Source organism: Abramis brama, assembly GCF_963993115.1.
Source record: "Abramis brama genome assembly, chromosome: 5".
NCBI classification, from domain to species: Eukaryota; Metazoa; Chordata; class Actinopteri; order Cypriniformes; family Leuciscidae; genus Abramis; species Abramis brama.
This window is the reverse complement of record NC_139967.1, coordinates 24,858,352-24,884,000: the sequence shown is the minus strand read 5'-3', so window position 1 is coordinate 24,884,000 and position 25,649 is coordinate 24,858,352. Positions and strand designations below refer to the sequence as shown.

Below are 25,649 nucleotides of genomic sequence, written 5' to 3'. Positions count from 1 at the left end.
CCTACATCTTATATCAGAATATTATATTACTGTTGAATATGAATATTAAAATACGCCGAACCATGTGTCCTGTATTATAGCTACATGAATGACCTTTGCAGCAAAAAAACCCCGCTTGAAAATCAGTTGGGTATTCAGTGAGGTATGATTAATTAAATGCGCTGACGGCTCATTGCACCTGCCATACAGATTACACTGAGTGGAGCGGGTGACCGGTCTAAGATAGCGGCCCCACAGCTCGACCGCGCCAGTAGGCAGTAGCGGTCGATAGGGCGTCTATCTATATGATGTGATGTCTATGTGAACGGCTTGTTTTCTCTGTCATTAATATATCTGACAAAAGTAAGAATAGCAGATGTTGTCCGTTTTGTTGATAGTTTTCAGGGAGCTGTGACAAGATCGAAATTGGACCCAATTGGACAAAGGTTACAAATTATTCTTGACGTTTGCTTACATAAAAAAAAAAGTTACATTCATTTAAATGGCATGGCACTTGATGCTCACACTTACTATAGCTAAACAAAATAAATAAATAAATTGAAATGATGTCTGATTGTAAACCAAAGAAAAACTCCAAGGCACTCTCCTGGAATGTCAAAAATGCCTTTATTTTATGGTATAGTCAAAAAAGACTTTTAAAATGACTCCAACGCGTTTCAGCACACTGGCCTTCGTCAGGGAATCAAACAACTGTGAAGGATTACAGGTGTCTTAAGACACCTTTAAAATAAAGGCATTTTTAACATTCCAGGAGAGTGCCTTGGAGTTTTTCTTTGGTTTAAAATCTACTCTACCCTTTCCAAAGAGCACCTCTACTAGGATAAGTGAATCCGGGAAGCGCTCCTGCTCTACATGTTTTAAGATGATGTCTGATTATGTTTGAAATCTAGTGGCTTTTGTTCAAATTTCATGTTATTAAGTGTTAGTTTGTCCTGGAGATTGCAGCAATCTTCCACTAGTGACTAGATTATGACTCATTTTCCATGTTACCACCATGAATGAAACTAAGAATTGTACATCTTTACAGTGAATTTGACCTAACGTTGCTAGTAGGTCTAATAATGAAATTAAGGCAAATAATAAAAAAATGGTTAGACTAAAAACATGAATGAAGTGAGTGATATTACATGTTTTAAAAAATCATGATGTTACAATTTTTTTTTTTCATATTTCCCTATATATGAATGATCATATCTAAATACAGCCAGTAACAACACAAATCAAACGCAAATAAGCACGCAAAACAAAGGAACAGAGAAATAAGGTAGATGCACCATTATTCGAAACTGTGCTAGAGAAGTCATGTAAGCAGGCCTATGTCAAGGTGCTTCAACAAACAAGACTTCTGTATAGGATGCACCTGGGTTTTCTCTCTAATGAGAAAGCATCAATTAGATTATGAGAAATGCACATGCAAAACCAAAATGGGCGTTTACTACGGTGGCCGAGAAGGGTCACAACACAAACAAACGCCACAACAACTACATATTCAGAAACACCTGAATTCGGTTCGGAGCACTCACACTAGTCAAACGAACCGCGCTTTGGTGGTCAAACGCACTCGGGCACGGTTCAAACTGGCTAGTGTGAGTACACCCTTAGTCACCCTTAACTGGCCCTGAACTGGGCCAAAACAGGTTTTATTATTGGTACCAATTCTCAGCCATAAGTTAACCATATCAACGCCACCCTTTAACCAGAAACCCCAAAACTGAGCCATAACCCAGCCTAATCTTACCCAAACCATGTGAACAAATAAGGCACAAGAAAATTCAATTCTCAAAAATAGTTTATTTAACAATAGGCACAAGCCAATAATAATAAATTATTATTATTATCTATTTTTTTTTAGAACATTCAAAGCTTAACATCTTATTACCACCTCACAGTGCATTTAATTTCAAAATGTTCTGGTCTGTCTTAAACAGTAGTTTACTTATTGTAGTAATGCACAAGCCAAAAAAAAAAAAAAAAACATTTTTCAGTTCTAACTAAATTAATCTATCAATGAATCTAGCACTGAAATTTAAACATATTATAATGTAATTTTACTCTCAACAAACATAAAGCAAATTAAAAAAAATACTTAAAACAAATTTGCACATAATAATGTTTGTATGTGTGAGGGAGAGTGATGCTATCCTCAGGAAGTGAAGTACAGCTCTGCAGTCCCTCTTTTCTGTGTCGGCCCAGATCCGGCCCACATCTGGACCGTGTGAAATCGACATGAACCAGATTTGGGCCAGATCTGGGCTGAAACCATAGACAGTAACGGCTGAAACTATGTTGCTGTTTCAGGAGCTGAAGCCATCTTTGTATTGTTGCTTCTTTCTCCTGATCAGTGGCATGTGTCAGACGATTTTTTCCTCACAGCAGCTAAAAGACACAATACTAAATTAAAAAATACATATACAAATATTCATCCACCAACTGTAAATAAATTTAGGTAACAAATTAAAATAAGGTTGCTTCGGTTACATTTTATACAGGAAATTATTGCTTATAATGTGGCACTATTGAATGACCCGCAGGCCGGTCAAAAGCACCCCGGTCGCGTCAGTCTGTACTCGCATTCTCAAGTTCAGGGAAGTGAATCAGCTACCATAGGTAAAAGTTCATAAGCAAAAAATTCAGGTATTTAAAAAAGCTCCAAAAAAGAGATGTTCTTCTATTTTTTAAAGATTGCCATTACATAACCTGCCAAAATAACCTTCGTACCCGCCACGGTCGATTTTTAATCGAGGTTAAGGTTAAATAAAAATACTAAAAAAATAAGAGAGCTGTAAACACATCGCAGGCTTGATCTGTTGCGGCATGAGTGCAAAAGAGAACCCATGTGGTTGCATATCTGCTGTATGTATTGCATTTAATGTTAGGTCGTACACAATATATAGACTGTAAAAAAAATAGGGTCGTGCACAAAATAGCTTCACTTACCTGAACAGCGGTTCGGTTTGTCAGACGTCTTCTTCACCCTTCAGCGGGAGAAATTTCAAATGACGCATCACGTGAACCTCATCCACCAACCAGAAAGCTGCTGTTACCGTGGAGATCGCATAAAATAAACAATAGTTCACTGCACAGTTAACTGTACATATTTATGCAACTGTGTGTGTGTATATATATATATATATATATATATATATATATATATATATATATAGTAAGTTTTTAACATGATTTTGTGGTTCTTAAACTAAAGAGTATGGAAAACTTTAGACTATTTTGTATGTGAATTAATTTTTTTTATTAGAAATTCATAAAAACAAATTAAAATAAATAATTTAAAAACATGTAACTCAGTTGTCATGTTAGGAAAATGTATATTATGTTCAGGTCAAATGGATTTGGGAATTTTTAAATGATTTTTTAAATGATTTTGTGAACACTGCTGAAAACTAAATGCTATATTTATAATTATTTATATTTTTTTCTGGACATAGCTTTTTTCACTGACTCATAAGTCAATTCATATTATTATTGTTATTAATTATTAAAATCATTTCATCTCTTTCGTAGTTTTGATAACTGCACTATCCATGGACAACACTTTAAACTGTTTTATTTCTCCCGTGAAAAATTGTGGTGGTGGGGGGGACAATCCTTGAATATAATAGTAGCGGCCTAAATACTTATAATTGTCCCGTACACAAAGTATGGCCCATAATCGCTACACTGATCTGGGCCACACACCTCCCATGCACAATCGGCCCAAATGTTGTCATGCAGTGCCATCATTGCCACACTTGGCCCACAGTTGGCTGACATGATGCATGCCAGTGCCGGCAACAGGCCAGCAGTGCCATGATGAGGCCACATTTGGGCCAAGTCTGTTTGCTATGTGGGAAATTAGCAAGGAGACATTTATTTGTTTAGTAATAAACTGGTGTTTTCTGTGTCGCTGCAGAGAGAAATGCACATTTCATATGGATAATCAGAGAGTAGCCTATTTATTTTGGTTTGAATATTTTCGTTTAAAAGTAGACATTTCAAGCTTTCTGTAATAGATAGCCTATATTTCTCAAATCTGTGAGGCACAAGCTGAGTTTCGGCACCCTCCAGTTCACGTGCAATGCAAGTTGTGCTGCTTGGCGCCTTATTACATTGCCTGCTATATATTTGCTTCTTATTTAATAAATACGGGCAATTTGTTGATAAAACATTGATCAAAATTAAGATACAATTTATACAAAAGAAAATCTTTTAAAAAGAGTTTTCTACAAAACAAAACTTAATGAAGTCGTCAAAATCATGTTTTACCAAAAACAGCGCCGTTGCTAGGAGGGCGCCAGCGCCTCTGCCTCGCGAGTGGATGATAGCCCTGAAGACGCCTAGCATTTAGTGGTAGTATACCTTCAGTTAAGTTATACCTACCTTAAGAGTCTTCATAGTGCGCTAAGAGACAACGTTATCGGAAACGCAGCCCAGGTATGATGCGTAAGGGCCTGTTCACATATCGCGTCTTTTGCGCGCTCAAGTTCGTTATTTCAAATGTAGACGCGCGGTATGCGCGCTCATAATGGAAGCGACGCGGTCGCGGTGCGACGCGCTCGTTTTTTCCAAGCGCGTCCGCGCCGCATCGAGATAAAAACATCTAAACTTTTCAGAATGCCGCAAGCGCACCGTAGGTCACGTGACAAGAACCACGCTTAGCAACGACGGACGCCTCCGGAGCGCAACCGCCCTAGCGCTTTGAAAAAATGAGAACGCGGCGCGCCTAGCGTTTTCTACGCGTTTTTAGGCCCGATATGTGAACGCCGCCTAATGGAGATTCCAAAGCGCTCTTCTTTGGTCAGAACCATGGAGAGCGATCGTGGATATAGGTCGTCCTATGCACCGAAACTTTTAACAATGCAACAAAAATTTTAAAGAGCATCAAGCTATTAAAATCTATATTATGTATACGCACAGATAATATAACAGTAAGCTTTATTAGTCAATATTTTTGTATTAGGTTAAACAGTGATTGGATAACGTTTTTAATTTAACGTTTTTAATTTAAGTTGGCAACCCTAGTTGAGACCCTTCTCGGCCACGGTAGTGGCCAATTTCAAACTACAGTAGGCTTGTTCAACTTGAACCGGCGTGGCATAGACTGATCGATGAATGACATCAAAAAACGATATAAAGGGTTAGTTCACCCTAAAATGAATATTCTGTCAGTAATTACTCACCCTCATGTTGTTCCAACCCCGTAAGACCTTCGTTCATCTTCGGAACGAAGATATTTTTGATTAAATCTGAGAGCTGATCACTCCTCCATAGGCTTAGGCTATAAGTGATTGAAACTTGCTGGCCCAGAAAAGTTACTAAAGAGATCGTTAATATAGTCCAAGTGACTACAGTGGCTCAATCTTAAGCTTATCAAGCGACGAGAATACTTTTGTGCGCAAAAAAACAAACAAAAATAACGACTTTATTCCACTATTCTTTTCTTTCTCTCTGGGCCTCGTAGTGTTTTTGCGCAGCGCGTCTGTGTTTCACGTCACCACGCAACCCACACATGACAAGTGTCGACCAATAGTGAGCCTACGTGGTGACGTGCAACACAGACGCGCTACGCAAAAACACTACGTAAACTAACTCGAGGCCCAGAGAGAAGGAAATGAATAGTAGAGTAAAGACGTTATTTTTGTTTGTTTATGCTCGCAAAAAGTATTCTCGTCGCTTGATAAACTTAAGATTGAGCCACTGTAGTCACTTGGACTATATTAACGATCTCTTTAATAACTTTTCTGGGCCAGCAAGTTTCAATCACTTATAAGCCTATGGAGGAGTGATCCAGCTCTCAGATTTAATCAAAAATATCTTAATTTATGTTCCGAAGATGAACGAAGGTCTTACGGGGTTGGAACAACATGAGGGTGAGTAATTACTGACAGAATTTTCATTTTTGGGTGAACTAACCCTTAAGAGAGCGATTAGAGGGCAGACAGCTCTGTATGCTTTTCAATCACACTCGCTGTACTTTGATGTTGGTCTGTGCTGCGCCGGTTCATGTCGAACAAGCCTAATGTTTTTCAACCATTTTTCAACAGACTAGCTAAAATCGTGAAAGCCCACCCCTAAACCAAGTCCCCAGTCTACTAGAGCAAATCGGATAAAGCGGTTGAAAATTGGTCCGTATACTTTTTGATCATTTCATTTCCTGTTTGGAATGGAATAACGAGAAATGAAAACCAGCTCGTTTATTGGTTTTTTAGTTTAGTTTAAAAAACTAAAAATGAGATTTTGGCTCGATTTTTCATTTTTCGTTTGTGGTTTACAAATCGGTTTATGGGTTCGATATTTCATTTGCACACGTGGGCATTTATGCATGCATGTGTTGTAAACTCAGAATCGAAGACCAGGAGACTTGGTTGTTTCTTCAGCAGGATTTTTTATTGAAAACACGAGCTGTCGGTAGCTGCAGTCACCAAGTCTGAATAAGTGAAATGTTCTCTTACAGTTTATATACATTTAGGGGCCGGAACAAAAAGACAGGTTTAGGAACCGGTTCTAGACTGAGAGTGCTGCCCACCCTAATTCACTCAGCATATCTATTCAAATGCTGAGACCCGAGTACAGGACTGGCAGGACTCTCTTGTTAAAACACAAAATCGGAGAGACATTAAGAGTTTCAGTAAAACAGGACTGACCGGAGTCTTTTGCTAGAAAACTCTGCTAATAATAATTTATACCTAACCTTAACATGCTAAATTCAATGTAAACCTAAATTAAACATTTTAATAAATTTGGAATCCCACATTTGCCCCTTTGAAAGTCTTAAAAACTCTCACAAAATACAAATTTAGACACTTAAAAGTTAATTCTTGTAACTTGTGTAAGTTACAGGCACATAGCAAGTTCACTCTTGTAACTTGTGTAAGTTACAGGCACAAAGCAAGTTCATTCTTGTAATGTGTGATAGTTACAGGCACATAGCATGATCTGTGTTGTTCATCTGTAATTGCATGCTGACACAGAAACAAAACATGCAATTAGGGTCCGTGAAGTTCTTACGGGTAATATTATTTTATGGTTGGACCAGTCATTTTCTCGTGAGAGGTGTGAGTCATTTGTTGAATGAAACACTTGATACTGTGGAAGCATACGTAGAACGCCAGTAGGAGAAATAACAGCAGCATTGCTATTTCTTTAATCCACAGCCAGGGTTTACCAATCAAGTTTCCGAACCATGAAGAATTGTCTTCAGTCATCTGGTGTAATTTTGTTGAAAGATCAAGAATGTCTTGTTGGATTTTGTTCAAGTTCTCTGTTGGATCCATTAACCCGGTGCAGCACTCAGGTACACCATACGATGGGATTAATGCTCCAAGAGTTCTTGACCACCACGTTTGAACACAAGTGAGTCCTGGAATGCAGCCATCTTTGTTGATAGAAGGAGCTGAATTTTGTAGCTGTGGAGAGCTTAGGGTGGAGTGTGTATTTTCTCTGATAGCTGGTAGAACATAAACCAGGGTGCACCTGCCGTTGAATTGGCTGGGTAGGATGCTGTAGACAGAGATAGGGTGTGCAACCCATGGGATTCCGGCTCCTACTGAAGGTGCATGTGGCATGCAAACGTTCTTTCCAGCAAACAAGGCATTTCTTGACATATTCATCAGCTCTAAGAAGATGTTGTTTCTGGGGTCCACACTTTGTGCGATGTCCATGATGGTTAGTAGTAGTACGACAATCTTGATCATGATGAGGGATGACTGAAGTTCCCATAGGTGAGTCTGCGTTGTGTATTTTTTTCTTCTGTGTTGGTTGTAGTCTCTGCAGTTGGTCTAGTTGTTTTCTGGAGGTTGGGTCTTCATATGCAGGTGTGTAGGTCAGTGCATATGGTTAAAAACAAACAAACAAAGAACAACTGCAACAGACCAGTATTCATTGTAAAGACTACAAACATTAGGGTTGTATCCTCTGTTCAATCTGTATCTGCTAATTGTGGTTCCTTCTTTCCCTATTTCTTAATTCATGAGACACCTAAAAGGAACAGTGAGGTGAGGATGGACTATGGCTGGGAAGGGCCTATAAGGGAATCTTCATCGCAGGGTTGGCCCCCGAAAGCCTGTTGCTTCCAGTTCTTCCCTGGGCTCCTCACTGGTCCATGTGTCCTATCCTATCCCTGTAGGTGGAGGAACAACTTTACAGTGTGAAATATGAGTCCAGGTTTTTCTTCCCTGACATAATACTGCAGCTGCTGTAATCAACATAACTTGATGTGGTCCTTGCCACTTAGGCTCTAATGGTTTGTTTTTGAATGACTTTATCATGACCCACTGACCTGGGACGATTGTGTGTCCACCTTCTGGTGGAGTCTGCCAACAAGACTCAACTCTCTCTTTGGCACTCTGTACTGCCTTTGTGAGGTTTTCACAGTAAGCGATCAGGGCATCTGAGGCAATGTGTACATCAGCATTTCTAAGATCAATCACCCCTGGCATTTGCATTGGGCGTCCAGTAATAATCTCATGAGGACTCAGTCCTACTGTTCTGTTAGGTGACGCTCTCATACTACACAGTACTGCTGGCAGTGCTTCAACCCATGGTACTCCTTCCTGATGCATTTTGCTTAACCTGATTTTGATTGTTCTGTTTGATTGTTCAACCTGTCCTGATGCTTGTGGCCTATAAGGACAGTGCAGATTCCACTTAACCTTCAACATTCTAGACACCTCCTTGACAACCTGTCCTGTGAAGTGTGTACCTTGATCTGAGTCAATGCAATCTGGTAATCCCCATCTGGGAATGAAATCAGTGACAAGACATTTAGCAGTATGTGCAGCTGTAGCACGCCCTGTTGGATAAGTTTCTATCCATCTTGAGAACTTGTCTATTACTACCAAAACGTCAGTTTTTCCCTTACAACGAGGCAACGATATGTAATCAACTTGCAAATGACGAAATGGTCCTGGTGGAGCTGGGGTATGTGCTGCTGGTGTAATGGCTGCTGGTACATCATTATTTTTCTGACATGTAACACACCTTTTGGCTGTTTCTGTGGCTACATTTCTGAATTTTGGATTCCACCATTGATTTGAGAACCTGTGATTCATCGTTGCTGGACCACTGTGACCCAAATTGTGTATTTGTTGAGCCAAATATGGCAGCAGTGATTCGGGAGCAACATACTTCCCCCCTTTGGTCCAGCAGCCAGATGAATCAACGGTGGCTCCTTTGTCTAACCATGTCCATGCTTCATATAGAGGAACATCTTTGTACAAATCAATGATAGATTCAGGAGGCAGAATTGTCTTCTGTGCTGTACTACCTGAACACACTTGTACAGTTACATAGAAACAAGCCTGTTTAGCTGCTACATCTGCAAGAGCATTACCTTTAGCTTCTGTAGTGTTAGTTGTGAGATGTGCTTTCACTTTGATCACCGCTAATTCCTTTGGAAGTTTCATGGCAAACATAAGATCTTTCACTAATTCAGCATGCTTAATGGGGGATCCAGCAGAAGTTAGAAACTGTCTGCTTTGCCAAATGACACCAAAATCATGAATAACCCCAAAAGCATACCTGGAATCTGTGTAGATATTTGCAACTGATCCTGAAGCTAGTGTGCATGCTCTAGTTAAAGCTACCAGTTCTGCAGCCTGAGCTGAAAACCTGACCTGAAGCTACCACCTCAGTGGTGGACGTTACTGCATAACCTGCTCGTCTGTTCCCTTCAATTACTTGAGCTGAACCATCAACAAACAACTCAAATTCTGAATTTTCTATGGGAGTTTCTGCTATTTCACTTGTCGCTGCGTAAGCGTAACACAATCATGAGTCATTTCGCCTTCATCCTCTAACACAACTTCAGTCATTGCAGACATCATACATGATGAGGGGTTCGTGACCGGTGCACGCTGTAAAACAATGTTCGGGGCTGTGAGAGTAGTTAACCAATTTCCCCAACGAGAGGAAGTGACAGAAGTGACTTTTGCTTGATTCATTAGTGCGGATACTGCATGAGGGCATTTTACATTTACCGTCTGACCTAACACCATTACTGATGAAGCCTGAAGCGCTAGATGAACTGCCTGTACTGCTCTGAGGCATGGTTCCATACCTTGAGCTACTATGTCAAGTTTACCAGAATAGTAATGAATTGGACGTAAACTGCCCCCATGATCTTGCATTAGACATGCAGTCATAAAGCCCAAGTGTTCATGGACATAAAGCACAAAGGGTCTATCAGATTGGGCAATTCCTAATGCTGGGGCTTGACATAGTGCTCTCTTCAAATCATTGAATGCTTTGAGGTGAAGTTCTTCCATACAAACAATATCTGAATCTTTACCATGGCCTTTCAACAAGTCATAGAGAGGCTGAGCAATCGAGGCATATTCTTCAATCCACGGTCTACAGTAACCTGCTGTTCCTAAAAATGAGCATAGTGTTTTAATGGTAGTAGGCGGAGGTATGGCTTTGACTGAAGCCGTTCGATCCTGTGTAATAGATCTATTTCCTGCACCAATTGTTTGACCCAGAAATGTGACTTGCTTTTTAGCAATTTGAGCTTTGTGAAAGCTGCATTTGTGTCCTTTTTTTATGCAAATAGTCCAACAATGCTGCCAATTCAGTTTGATGTACCTTGTGATCTGTTGAGGCAATCAAAATATCATCGACATATTGGATCATAGTGGACTGTTTTACTGGACATTCTGGGTCACAGAAATCACGTCTGACAGCCTGATGGTATATGGTCGGGGAGTTTTGAAATCCCTGAGCCAATCGGGTCCACTGATATTGTTCATGGTCAACTGTGAAAGCTAACCATGGCTGGCTGTCAGAGTGCAATGGTACAGAAAAGAATCCATTAGACATATCAATTACTGAAAAAATCTTACAATCTAATGGTAAGCCATTACAAATTGTAGATGGATCTGCCACTAGCGGGGTGATTTTATCAATGTTTTTATTGGCTACTCTGTAGTCTATGGTGAGTCTCCATGTCCCATTGGATTTCTTGATGGGCCATATGGGTGAGTTACAGGGACTGTTGGTTTTAACTAGCACTCCTTGCGTCAGCAACTTTTCTACAATATGTTTGATTCCCTGTATGGCTTCCTTACTGATCGGATACTGTTTGGTAACCGGGGGTGGAGTTCCTGTCAGTTTGACTGGTTCTACACCTGTCAATAAACCACAATCATCCTTGTCATTAGCCCAAATTGGATGATTCAGTAAGAAAGCATACTCTGGAGGGATTGCATTATTGGTAGAAACGTGTGCTGAGGAAATTTTGATGCTAGCAGATTCTGAGGACATGTCTAAAGTTAGATGTATTTGTCTCAGAAGATCCATGCCTAAAATTGCACCTGTATTCAATGGAGCACATAGCAATTTTGTAGTCAGAGTTTTCGGGCCAAATTGTACCTCTATGGGTGGGGTTTCATACAAAACAGAATCTTCACCTATTACGCCAGTTAAAGAAAGTTTGGTTTTCTTGTACGGGATGTCTAAACCTTTAGCCAATTTTGTAGGAATTATTGTAATCTCTGCACCTGTATCAAGCAAAAAATCAATCTCTTTCTCTTTTATGCTACCTTTCACAAAAATTATTTTGTCATTATGATGGATTACAGGGGAAAGGTAGCTACTCACAGCCCCAACAATTAGTTTTTTTTCCTGTTCTTTTTGTGCTCTTAGAAGAGCCTGAGCGAGCTGTCCTAAAGTTTCAGTGGACATTGGCGGAACTACGTCCGGGTTGTAGGCAGGCTGAGAAGGAGCAGAATTATGCATTCTATTTCTTTTATTATCGTGCAACTTCTTCCTACACTCTTTCTCCCAATGCCCTAATTTTCCACAGTAGTGGCATGTACTTTCTTTTTTAGTCCATCTATTGTCTTGTTTCGTTGGGTTAAACGTAGCTGCTGCTATTCTCACTTGGGTTTTAACATCAGCATCTCTTTCCCATGTAGCTAACCTGTCTAGGTTACTTCTGAGAGTTCTGTTAGCCCACGTAACCTGTAGGAATGGCAAGGCTGATCTGTACTCAGCTATAAGACCATCTGCCCAAATACGGATTAGAGCTCCTCTATCATCTAGTACACTTTCAGAATCCTCCACTATTCCACTGTACGTTGCAGCTGACTGACAAAATCTTTCAGTGTATTCACTTATAGTCTCTCCTTTCTTTTGTACACATCTAGTAACTTTCGACCAATCTATTTTGGGTCCAAAGAGATTCTTTAGGATTTTCAAAACACCTTCTCTCAAATCGCCTTTACTGGCATGTAGCAGTTCAGAAGTAACAGCAGACTCAAAATTGTTGAATTCCGATTCAGTTAGAATTTGTGACATCAGCTGTGTAACTTCTGGCAACGACATGTCGTAAAGACGCATTTTACTGATCAATGCTCTTCTAAATTCAGAAAATTCTGTGCGTGCTGAGGGTAAACTCTGGGATAGTCTCTCGATATCTTTGGGTCCTAGCGCTTTGGCAAGAGTTTGTACTTGGACAACAGAAGAGTTGGGAGGAACACTTTCAGTTCCCTCAATTCCCTGAGACCTTCTCCTTGCCCCACACACCTTTACTGAGTCTACTGGCTTATCAGTTACTGATTGGATGGCTACATCTGTTTCAAAGAAAGCTTTTAAGTCAGGATAAATGTTATCCGGCTGACTAACTTCTACATCAGTTTTTTCTATAGCTTTGCTGCGGCTCAATTTCTTAGTCAACGAAGATATTCTAGCACGTAGCTCATTGATCTGTTTCTCTAGCTCTGAGTTGCGCTTAGACTGTTCTGTAGCTTTTGCTAAAACAAATTCTCTGTGACAACAAATAATGCCCTTCACATTGTTTTTGCGGATGCTTGCTCCAAGCACCTTTTTACACTCATCTACTGACCAAGTTTTGTCTGGGTGAATTTCATATTTCTGAGTTAGTTCCTGTCTAACTTTTTCAGTGACTATTAGGTCCATTTGTTCTCTTAACATTTTTTTGAATTCACTTTCTGACCACAATGGAGTCGCAAAACCACCTTTTTCCGTTGTGGGGATCAGTCTGGCATTTTTTCTAAACATTTCTGTGAGTTTTCTTTGTTACCACACAATCAAAAAAAAAACTAAAAAACTAAAACTTCTCTAGGGTACACTTGTTAACACATCAGCTATTGTTAACTTTCCAAATGACCAACACTTCACACTTAACCTCCCTGCCTACAAGATCAGAGAATAAATCAAATATTAGCGATGATGCTAAATCTTCCCTGCCTACAAAAACAGAGGATCAACCGAAATAACTAGCACGTAAAGCTAATTCTTCTCTGCCTAAAGCAAAGGATACCAACTATTAGCACTTGATGCTAACTCTTCCCTAACTTTATAAAGGATAAAACCTTCTCTAGCAAGAGAACACTTCCCTGGCAAAGCAGAGGATAAACAATATTAACCTGTAATGTTAATCTTCCCTGACTGGCAGAGGATATCTTTCATCTCTAAAAAAAAACTTTTTTAGAGGATAACTTAGTTAACAAAACCCTGCAGCTGTCTGTTAACTCTTCTCTGAACGGCACAGAGGATAAACACATATACTGGTCTGTAGCGGTTCTTTGAATGGAGTGAAACTCACCAACCCTTGGTTGTAAAGGAAGATTCAGTCTGGAACTCAGTCAGGCTTTGAGATCTCTGAGCTTGAAGTTTCAATCTGGAGGAAGCTGGAAAGATTCAGTCTGGTAATCTTTGTTTAGCTGGAAGTTTCGCTCTGGATTCCAAAAGATGCAGTCTGGAAAGCAGATCTTTTGTTGAGCTTGCTGTTTCAATCTGAATTCAGGTCTTTGAGCTTGAAGTTCTTTGAGTTTCCTTTTTCTCCATCCGGGTTCACGGCACCAAATTGTTGTAAACTCAGAATCGAAGACCAGGAGACTTGGTTGTTTCTTCAGCAGGATTGTTTATTGAAAACACGAGCCAAACCAAACCAAACGAACCAAAAAGACAGGTTTAGGAACCGGTTCTAGACTGAGAGTGCTGCCCACCCTAATTCACTCAGCATATCTATTCAAATGCTAAGACCCGAGTACAGGACTGGTAGGACTCTCTTGTTAAAACACAAAATCCGAGAGCCATTAAGAGTTTCAGTAAAACAGGACTGACCGGAGTCTTTTGCTAGAAAACTCTGCTAATAATAATTTATACCTAACCTTAACATGCTAAATTCAATGTAAACCTAAATTAAACATTTTAATAAATTTGTAATCCCACACATGCTACATTTCATCTCACTTGCACAAAATCAGATTCAGTATTCCTCAAAACGAATAAAAACAGTGAAACGCAAACCCAGAATATTACGCAAACCTGCAATAGTTAAATGTTAAATTACACAAATATACTTTATGTATTTAATCTCACTTTAAATTTTTTTATTTAACCATAGCCTACTAATAAGCAAAAATGGCTTTAGATAAACATCACTGTCACGCTGTGGCTGTAGCGAAGCCCACGACGATTGAGATTCAAAGAAACAGTCATTAATAATTAAATCCAACAAGCACAGGAATATTTAGAAGATAGATTATACAACCACGAATAACACAAACAATATCAGACAACGAACTAAGGAAATTAAGGGTTTAAATACATAGACACAGACAGGGTAATCAAGGTTAAACAGAAGAGTTGCAGAGCTAATTAATAACCAAGGAAACTACTAGGGAACAGAACTCAGGCAAAGCAGAACAGGGAAGAAAATGAAAACACAATTAAACTAAACGGACAATCACATTTGTGTTGCTTTTTTTTTTTTTTTTTTTTTTGCACTTTCCTTCCCTGTGTCCTATTTTTCTGCAATCCAGAATGGCAGCACAGCTGTTTGAGCTGTGCCCTTTACTGTACAGGCGTGAATTTAAATTTCTTTAAGCCTGAGGCTTATTCATTTCACTTTTGGTAGTAAGTGAAAGTAACTTTCCCCAACACTGCTGATTTGCAGCAAAGAGACATTTACAGCCCCTCTGTTGCATTGCTGAAATTTAATTTTGCTTCAGTATAGACCTTATGTAGCCCCGCCCCTTTTCAGCGCTGCGCTCGTTGTCGTTTGACTTCCGGTTTTATTTTCACAGCGATCTTGCGTATTTATGAATGAACGGCTCGTTTTAAAATCTTCCCGGTCGACTGACATTTGTTAAGACATCTGGTTTAAACATTACAATCCTCATGATAACTTTCGTTAACTTTTGTTAACTTTATATTAAGTAAATCCACTTCAAAAGCTAATTACTCCTGGACAGCAATGCCATAGGAATATACAGAGCGACCGCAAAAACGGAAGTTCAAAGACAATATTCTAAAGATGGCGGCGTCCTTGTTTCTCTGACACATAATATAACACATTGCAAATTCCTCTTTCCTATAACTAACCTATACATTTATGATAAAAAAATATAGTTTGTTCATGCTTTTCAGAAATGCTGAATAAATAGTTCTGTTTCCCTTTTGAGGACACTGCTATACAGTTACCCAATCAGCAATCCCCTATAGGTTAATAACTGGACAGCTATTAAGTTAAACCTTGAATGTAAGGCCTCTAAATGATGCCTGTCTTTCTTAAATAGAATACCTTTTTTTATTTAATTAAAAAATACCAAAATATTGTAAATTAATAAAGGTAGCCACTATACAATATTCTTCTTGCTTTTTAGAGTACAGGGTCTAGAACAAGGGTATACACAACATTTTTAAATTTGAGCCAAAAAGTGACTGCACCTAAAAATACAGTTTAAGGAACTCAAATTGTAATTTATGTAGAGAAAGACATTTTAATATGATGTAAAATCGTTTCAGTTTTGATTTCTTGGAAATGCTCTGCTGTGATCAACCCAATCTCCAGAGATCATTGCATAACTGTCTTGGAGTTGTAAGGTCATGTAATAATATCTACGCAAACATAAAGCAGATGCGATTAGTAACTCCAAAGTTTCTTCTATGAAGCCCAGGTGCATTTTTACAGTACTGTTGTTTACATGTTTCTGTGGCCCTCATATTTCTGGACTTGTTCCAGCAAAAAGAAGCAAAGTTTTTTCACCTGTAATTACACAGTAAAATTGTTTTGCTTTTTACGACTTTGAAGGATTGTTGTATAAACTGTTTTTTTAATGGGGGGGGGGGGGGTTTTGTGTAATTTTTTTTTGGAAATTATAACCACTATAAACAGATGTACTTTATCTAGCACATGTGTAGGTTTTATAATAAGGTGATGGTACTGTGTACTGTTTCAATGAATGTGACCTTTAAAACCAAACTGTCAGTTTATCGGGCACATTTGTGCCTGAAAGATTCAGCTAACTTGTTTCCTCGCCAATTACCTCAAAGTTTGGATACAGAGGTACCTCCCGAAACTATATATATATTAATTCATATTAATTGGTATAAATTAATGTATAAGTTGTTTCAGTGATGTTAAATAATATTTTTTAAAGAATAATATATATATTTTTAGAATGTGACACAATCATTGGGTTTGTTTTCTCGTCTTAATTCCTTCCTCCATTTTCTGCCTGCGGAGACAGAATTTTTCAGCTTTCGGACACATCATTATTTTGTTTTTAGTCACAGTTCTGCTTTCTCAATGTACAGACTTCCTCTTTAGGTCTGGAAGGAGTAAAGGCTTATTCTTTCTTTCTGAGCTTCTGTCTGCATCAATCTCTCACTAAACTCTCCTCAGTTTGTCTCATTTTACAGGTTAGCTATGGCAGAGTTTAAGAGCTGTAATGGAAAAATTTGATTTCCACTGATCTTCAACGTATATTGCAAAGTAATGTGTCACGTGTCTATATTGTCAATGTGTGAAACAAGATATATGTATGTACGTGCCTGGGGAGGGGCTTGATGTGACGCTTCAGGAACATATGGGACAGGATCTTTGACCCTAGTATCTGACAGTTTGTGTCTTTAGGTATAGAAACTTGAACAGCAATGGGTCCCTTATCTATATGGGTAAAAGAAACAGCCGCTGGGAAGGAACTGTAAGAACTGATTTTCCTGCTAAGACCAAACTCACCCTGCAATAAAGCCATAAAACGCACCCTGGACAAAAGATAGCAAAGACAGAGCACAGGACAGACCTGCATTATTGAGTGTGACTTCGCCTGTCCAAACTTTTCTTCTTCCTTATCTCTGCATCCCCCTCTCCTTCCTCCCTTCCTCTTCCCGCAAGTCACCAAAAGTTCACTAAGAACGTCTATATCACATATGATGTATCTTGTGAATCTATTGTTTTTCCTTTTCATATTTGGTATCATTTTAAGTGTCTCAGTGTGATTGGTAAAATGGTCTTAATTTAATTGGTTTAATGGGAAAGATTGAGAACTTAGGAGAATTCTGTTCTCCTCTCTGGGTGACTGAATTTTTTTTACGTTTGAGCCAAAAAAAGGTGACTGCACCTAAAATTACATTTTAAGGAACTCAAATTGTAATTTATGTAGAGAAAGACATTTTATTTATTTGTAATATGATGTAAAATCGTTTCAGTTTTGATTTCTTGGAAATGCTCTGCTGTGATCAACCCAATCTCCAGAGATCATTGCATTAACTGTCTTGAAGTTGTAAGGTCATGTAATAACATCTACGCAAACATAAAGCAGATGCGATTAGCAACTCCAAAGTTTCTTTTTAAGTTTTACAGTACTGTTGTTTACATGTTTCTGTGGCCCTCATATTTCTGGACTTGTTCCAGCAAAAAGAAGCAAAGTTTTTCACCTGTAATTACATAATAAAATTGTTTTGCTTTTTACGACTTTGAAGGATTGTTGTATAAACTATTTTTTATTGGGGGGAAAAAAAGTGTAATTTATGTGTAATTTTTAAAAGTGTTTTTCATGTGTAATATTTTTCTAGAAATTATAACCACTATAAACAGATATGTACTTTGTCTAGCACATGTGTAGGTTTTATAATAAGGTGATGCTACTGTGTACTGTTTCAATGAATGTGTCCTTTAAATCCAAACGGTTTGGATACAGAGGTACTTCCTGAAACTGTATATGTATTCATTCATATTAATTTCTTGCTCAAAATAGTAAAAAGTTGGAAAAAATTGACCACCAGCTGAACTTTTAGAGGTAGTTTTTTTCCCTCAGCTCAACTGTCACGAAATCGCACGCAGAGGATACTGTGGGATATCATAGGCAATAAAGAATCTATGTTGCCTTCAAAAAACTGAACAGATGCAACTACTACCTTAAAGGGATAGTTCACTTTAAAATGAAAATTCTTGTCATCCTATACTCACCCTCAAGTTGTTTCAAACCTTTATGAATTTCTTTCTTCTGCTGAACACAAAGGAAGATATTTTGAAGAATGTCAGTAACCAAACAGTTAACTGGAACCATTGACTTCCATAGTAGGGAAAAAAAAATCCAGTTCCAGTTCCAACCAATTATCTGTCAGCTTTAAATAGTTTATTAAGTGGCCAGTCAACAAGACAAGAATTAATAAATGAGATACTTATAAATCTACAGAACATTGGTTTAGTTCTGAGGGTGCATATGTGGGAGTAGGCTAAATGAAATAGTCCACTGAGTAAAGCAGAAATAATAGGAAAAATGAAAGAACACATGAATAGAAAGTGGCAAGAAACAGCTGTTTATTTAGGCTAGGCTGTTTTTTGAACAATGACATGCAGCATTAGCACATTTGACTGTTTGTGCCTCAACTATTCAATCACAAAACACTTATTTAAAAAGTGAAGTTCATGCATACTTCTTTACTAGAAACACATCTCACATAGACATTTCTAAGCATAATCATATAACCAGTTACCTGCTAATTTATATTCAAAATTTAATTCTCTTCATGCTGTCTACTATACATGCAGTTTTGGTGATATTCTGTTTATAGGATAATTTGAGCAGCTGACAGTTACAAGCTGAAAATCACAAAATGCTAATTTCATTCTTCATTAAATGAGAGGCAGACCGTGTTAATTAGCACTGGATTAATTAACAACAAAGCTATTTGGCTGAAAAATATCCAATAATCACCAACATGATGATAAGGATAACAAGCAAAACAAGAGCAATAAGCCAACGAGAACGAGAGCAACAAAGGAATTTTTGCGTTAAGTCTCCATAAGTGATTAGTCTGCCATTTTCAGCACTCTGGTCTCTGGGTAGATTTCGATTTCCACCATCTTCTGCAAGAATGAAAGACAGCTTATATAAAATATAATACCATAGGTTTTTGTTTTATTCCTTCACATTCCTTCATTTATTTTTATAACTATAATTAATTACGATATTGCATGGTAAGAGTGAACATTTTACTGAAGAATGAAGAATGTAAAGCTTGGAATACTTACTAGTCAAGAAATAATATGAAGTCAGATTCTGGAAGGGAAATTAATATATGAATATATTTGTGTTAATTACAATAAAACACACATTCGTCTTTCACTTTGGACCCTTTTCACACATTTGCTGGTTTCAGAAGCGGAAGTTATCATGAATGGGTAAACTTCTGTACAGCAAATATGATCATTGCATTCCTGATTGTTGCAATAGCAAAATAAAATAAAAATACACGATAGCTTTTCCACAAGTTTCTAAACGAGAAAAATATATAAAGAGATTGATTACAACAGTCAGAAGAGAAAAAGGTGTCAGATTTAGCCTATCTTCCCTCCCTGTATTTATGTTGTATTCATTTTTTATAAAAAAGTATAGTGTTACAAATGTACATTTAAAAAAACGGAAATATAAAAACTTTGCTAGATTTTTACGTTTTAATAACTGGAAACACATCATCGCAGTTTGTGAAAAGTGTCCATGGTGATCAACATGCCTACCTTTGAATTGAGGTGCTGTGCAGCTTTAGCAATTGCATCGTCATTCTTCTGACATCTCAGTAATTCGTTATCAAAAATCAGACAGTCCACTGCAAATATGCCATGTCCCTTTATAGCATTGTTGCTGTCTGGGATAATTCTCTCAGGGTCAAATGTAGAATGGAGTATCACCATGACTGGCTTGAAACCTGTAGGGCAGTGGATTGTTAATTGGATCATTAAAAAATAATAAAAAATTGGTTAAGTTTAAATAATTATGTTTTATTATTAATCTGGCTTCACCATTTGTAACTTGATCAATGTACTTCATTGCAGCGTCAATGTCAGTTCCAGCACGAGAAACAATGGTGCAGAAAAACAGTATGAATTGACATCGCTCAGGGGAATTGACCTCCTTCAGACCAGATACTTTATTACGAAGACTTCTCTTGAATTCATCTCCAACAGAATCCATTGTCTGTACTGGGTCCAAAATAAGAGGGGAAAGATAAAACAGTTGAAGAACAGAATACAATTTAGAATATTCAGCATTTTAACTAGTTACATCTTAGCCTTTCATTAACACAAACTTTCATTAAAATGTTATTTTATTAATCAATTCATTATCCTTCAATCCTTATGCAGCCTCGTTTTCATTCCTGTTAAAAAATAGTCTAAATATGAAATGTCAGCATTTCGAATGCATTTATGGTCAACAAATTACATTATTGGCAGTTTATTGTATGGATTGTATTGGCAGTTTATTGTATTGGCAGTTTATTTATTGTTTATTGTATGGATCTACTGCATGCTTTCAAATGGATGATTTGTTTAGGACTCTGGCCCGCCTATCTATAAAATGTTTTTTTTTGCTCTCTCGTTTTAACTGCTGTGTAGTTACCTCTCTCTGAAAATCTTGTTCTAATCTTTATAGCAGGAACAAGGAAGCAGCACTGGGATGTGGTCACAAATGTTCTATAAATAGAACCTGTGATAGTGGGATTTTTTTTTAAGTGCTATAGAGGAGGCGAATGTTGGAGAGCTAACGAGAGCTAAAGACACACCCTAGTGTGAACACACACACACACACACACACACACTCTAAACTCATTTAAACTTATAAACTCAAAAACTTGTAAACTACTTTAAACTTCAAACCACTTTAAACTTCTTAAGTTTAAAGCTCCCAGCTCCCAAGCAACTCCATAGCAACCAAACTTGAGTACCCTAGCAACCATTTTACAAGACCTATATCTCTGCATCAGAACATCGTATAGAGATGAGGTTTGGCTCTTTTGACTCATGCTAGCAAACAGCACTTCCAACATGCTACACATGCTAGCAGTGAATAGCTACATGCTAATAGCGATTAGTTAAGTGCCAAATCATGCCAAGATCATGCTAAGAACTCTATAAAAACTCCATAGTAACCATCTGTGACAACTACCAACCACCTAGTAACACCATAGCAACCGCCCAGAACACCCTAGCAACCGCCTAGCAACCACCCAGAACACCCTAGCAACAGCATAGCAACCACCCAGAACACCTTAGCAACCGCCTAGCAACCACCCAGAATACCTTAGCAACCGCCTAGCAACACCATAGCGACCACCCAGAACACCCTAGCAACCGCCTAGCAACCACCCAGAATACCCTAGCAACCGCCTAGAACACCCTAGCAACCAACCAGAATACCCTAGCAACACCCAGAACACCCTAGCAACCACCTAGCAACCACCGAGAACACCCTAGCAACAGCATAGCAACCACCCAGAACACCCTAGCAACCGCCTAGCAACCACCCAGAATACCTTAGCAACCGCCTAGCAACCACCTAGTAACCACCCAAAACACCCTAGCAACTGCCCAGAACACCCTAGCAACCAACCAGAATACCCTAGCAACCGCCTAGCAACCACCCAAAATACCTTAGCAACCTCCTAGCAACACCCTAGCAACCACTCAGAATACCCTAGCAACTGCCTAGCAACACCCTAGCAACCACCCAGAACACCCTAGCAACCACCTAGCAACACCATAGCAACCACCAAAACCTTTCAACAGCATAGCAGCCACCCAGAACACCCTAGCAACCGCCTAGCAACACCCTAGCAACCACCCAGAATACCCTAGCAACCGCCTAGCAACACCATAGCAACCACCCAGAATACCCTAGCAACTGCCTAGCAACAGCATAACAACCGCCCAGAACACCCTAGCAACCGCCTAGCAGCACCCTAGCAAGCACCTAGAATACCCTAGCAACCACCTAGCAACCACCCAGGACACTTTATCAACTTTTTAATTTTAAACTACTTCAAACTTTAAACTACTTTAAGCTTTAAACGACTTTAAACTACTTTAAACTTCAAACTATTTTAAACTAATTTAAACTTCAAACTATTTTAAACTAATTTAAACTTCAAACTAAGTTAAACTTTAAACTAATTAAACTTCAAATGAATTTAAACCTCAAACTACTTTAAACTTCAAACTTCTTCAAACTTTCTGGTCCGGCTTTCTCAAGCCAACTTAAAGTTTGTCTCGACGAACTTTTTAATCTAGCTCCCAGCTCCCAAGCAACTCCATAGCAACCAAACTTGAGTACCCTAGCAACCGTTTTGCAAGACCTATATCTCTGTATCAGAACATTGTATAGAGATGAGGTTTGGCTCTTTTGGCTCATGCTAGCAAACAGCACTTCCAACATGCTACACATGCTAACAGTGAATAGCTACATGCTAATAGCGATTAGTTAAGTGCTAAATCAATCTAAGAGTTCTATAAAAACTCCATAGTAACCATCTGTGACAACTACCAACCACCTAGTAACACCATATCAACCACCCTGAATACCTTAGCCTAGCAACCAACCAAAACACCCTAGCAACTGCCTAGCAACCAGCCAGAACACCCTTGCAACCAACCAGAATACCCTAGCAACCACCTAGCAACAGCATAGCAACCACCCAGAACACCCTAGCAACCGCTTAGCAACACCATAGCAACCACCCAGAATACCCTAGCAACCGCCTAGCAACACCATAGCAACCACCCAGAACACCCTAGCAACCGCCTAGCAACCACCCAGAACACCCTAGCAACCAACCAGAATACCTTAGCAACCACCTAGCAACAGCATAGCAACCACCCAGAACACCCTAGCAACCGCCTAGCAACCACCCAGAATACCTTAGCAACCGCCTAGCAACACCATAGCAACCACCCAGAACACCATTAACAACATGCTAATCATGGTAACATCATTCTAACAACATGTTAATCATAGTAAATCATGCTGGAATGTGGTAAATCGTAGTAAATCATCTTAGAAACATTGTAAATTGCGGTAAATAATGCTAAAACGTGGTATATCATGGTATCACAACATGTTAATTGTGTTAGCATCTGCAAGCACCACTTCACATTTTCTTCAGGAAATGTACATTCTAGTTATTCTATCTATCTATCTGTCTTTATTTCTTACTAATCTATCTATCTTTCTAACTAACTTATCTTTCTTTCTTTCTAACTAATCCATCTATCTTCAAACCTTTATCTATCTATCTATCTATCTCTCTCTATCTATCTATTTATCTTTATTTCTTACTAATCTATCTTTCTAACTAACTTATCTATCTTTCTTTCTTTCTAACTAATCTATCTATCTTTCTAACTAACTTATATATATTTCTTTTTAACTAATCTATCTATCTATCTAACTAACTTATCTTTCTTTCTAACTAATCTATCTATCTTTCTAACTAACTTATCTATCTTTCTTTCTTTCTTTCTTACGAATCTATCTTTCTAACTAACTTATATATCTTTCTTTCTTACTAAGCTATCTATCTTTCTAACTAACTTATATATCTTTCTTTCTTTCTTACTAAGCTATCTATCTTTCTAACTAACTTATCTATCTTTCTTACTAATCTATCTATCTTTCTAACTAACTTATCTATCTTTCTTTCTTACTAATCCATCTATCTTTCTAACTAACTTATATATCTTTCTTTCTTTCTTACGAGTCTATCTTTCTAACTAACTTATCTTTCTTTCTTACTAATCTATCTTTCTAACTAACTTATCTTTCTTTCTTACTAATCTATCTTTCTAACTAACTTATATATCTTTCTTTCTTTCTTACTAAGCTATCTATCTTTCTAACTAACTTATCTATCTTTCTTACTAATCTATCTATCTTTCTAACTAACTTATCTATCTTTCTTTCTTACTAATCCATCTATCTTTCTAACTAACTTATATATCTTTCTTTCTTTCTTACAAATCTATCTTTCTAACTAACTTATCTTTCTTTCTTACTAATCTATCTTTCTAACTAACTTATCTTTCTTTCTTACTAATCTATCTTTCTAACTAACTTAACAATCTTTCTTTCTTTTTAACTAATCTATCTATCTTTCTAACTAACTAACTTATCTATCTTTCTTTCTAACTAATCTATCTATCTTTCTAACTAACTATCTTTCTTTCTTTCTAACTAACTATCTTTCTTTCTTTCTGAGTAATCTATTAATCTATTAATCTATAAATCTAATTTATCCCGCCTTCACACCAAAACTCCTGATCAGCAGCAACCAGATGCACCAGTTAAATTTTGCTGTCTGTCATGTGGGTTTGCTGAGTCTTGTTCTCAGACACACACTCAAACTCACACACACTCAAACTCACACACACACACACTCAAACTCACACACACACACACACACACACACACACACACACACTCAAACTCACACTCAAGCTCACACAATCAAAAAGACTCACATACACAGATTCAAACACACACACACACACACACACACACACACACACACACACTCAAACACAGGCTCACACTCAAACACAGACTCAGACACACACAGGCTCACACACACACACACCGACCTGGAGGTGGACACACACACAGACTCAAACACAGGCTCACACACACTCACACAATCAAAAAGACTCACACACACAGATTCAAACACAGACACACACTCAAACACAGACTCAGACACACACAGGCTCACACACACACACACACACACACACCGACCTGGAGGTGGACACACAGACTCAGACACACACACACACACACACCTGGAGATTGAGGTGGACAAAAACCAACACACACCAACCTGAACCTGGAGATAATAATAATAATGTCTAGTCTGGTGGCTGTGATATATATATAAACCTACCAACGTCCGTTGCCATGATTTTTGGAATGACTGATCGCGAGAGGAATTTTTTTTTTGTTTGTTTTAGTCGCATAACATTGGTAAATGGAAACGCCATCATTTCGCAATAGTTTTTTATCATTTAGAAAAAAATCGCAAAAGTTTTGCACGAATCTGTAATGGAAACGCGACAGCGTTTAACATAGACTAAATTCTCAGAGTTATGTTGAGCAACAGTGTTCATTACTAACCATTCAACTCCGGATTGATTCTGGAATCTTCGCTGGGGGAATAAGCATTAAGCACCGGCAACAATCCGTCCTCTAACTAACGCATGCTCATGTTTTGATTCAGATGCTCGAAGAGGAGGGGCTATTCGTGCCTCCGTTGTCAGTTTGTGAGAGAGGGAGGGAGGGAGCAAGCTGCGCGCAGCTCTACAATAAAATACAATTTTATCCATATTAAATAGTTAAAAAATCTGAATCAATCTGTGGCGGTCAGCGTTGATATTGTGGCGGGCCACCACAAATTAATGAATGTATGGGAAACCCTGATGTGAGTATCCTTAGCAAGATATGTTTTAACTCTTGTGTCCACTATCTTGCAGACCACTGAGCCAACAGACATCAGGTGCCTATGTCTTCGGGGACTGCCTGTCATCTTGGCGGATGATTCTTCTGCCTTCTTCAAGACATGCTCTTTAAGTTAATTTG

The 25,649-nt window shown here is 38.3% G+C and overlaps 1 protein-coding gene across 4 annotated transcripts in view; it reads right to left on the bottom strand.

The window, feature by feature from the left end:
- Nucleotides 1-25,649, bottom strand: part of LOC311083311 (uncharacterized protein) — a 50,902-nt gene that overhangs the window by 15,298 nt on the left and 9,955 nt on the right. For 2 of the 4 annotated variants that reach the window (XM_084114752.1, XM_084114754.1), the window contains exons 2-5: nt 20,048-20,227; nt 19,766-19,953; nt 19,280-19,307; nt 18,542-19,114 (exon numbers count right to left, since the gene is read on the bottom strand). In XM_084114752.1, the coding sequence (XP_083970878.1) occupies nt 18,933-19,114; nt 19,280-19,307; nt 19,766-19,953; nt 20,048-20,227 (578 nt within the window). In that variant the 3' untranslated portion in view covers nt 18,542-18,932. Of the gene's footprint in view, nt 1-18,541; nt 19,115-19,279; nt 19,308-19,765; nt 19,954-20,047; nt 20,228-25,187; nt 25,292-25,649 lie in introns of those variants that run through there. The other 2 variants (XM_084114753.1, XR_014606270.1) reach the window with 2 other exon arrangements.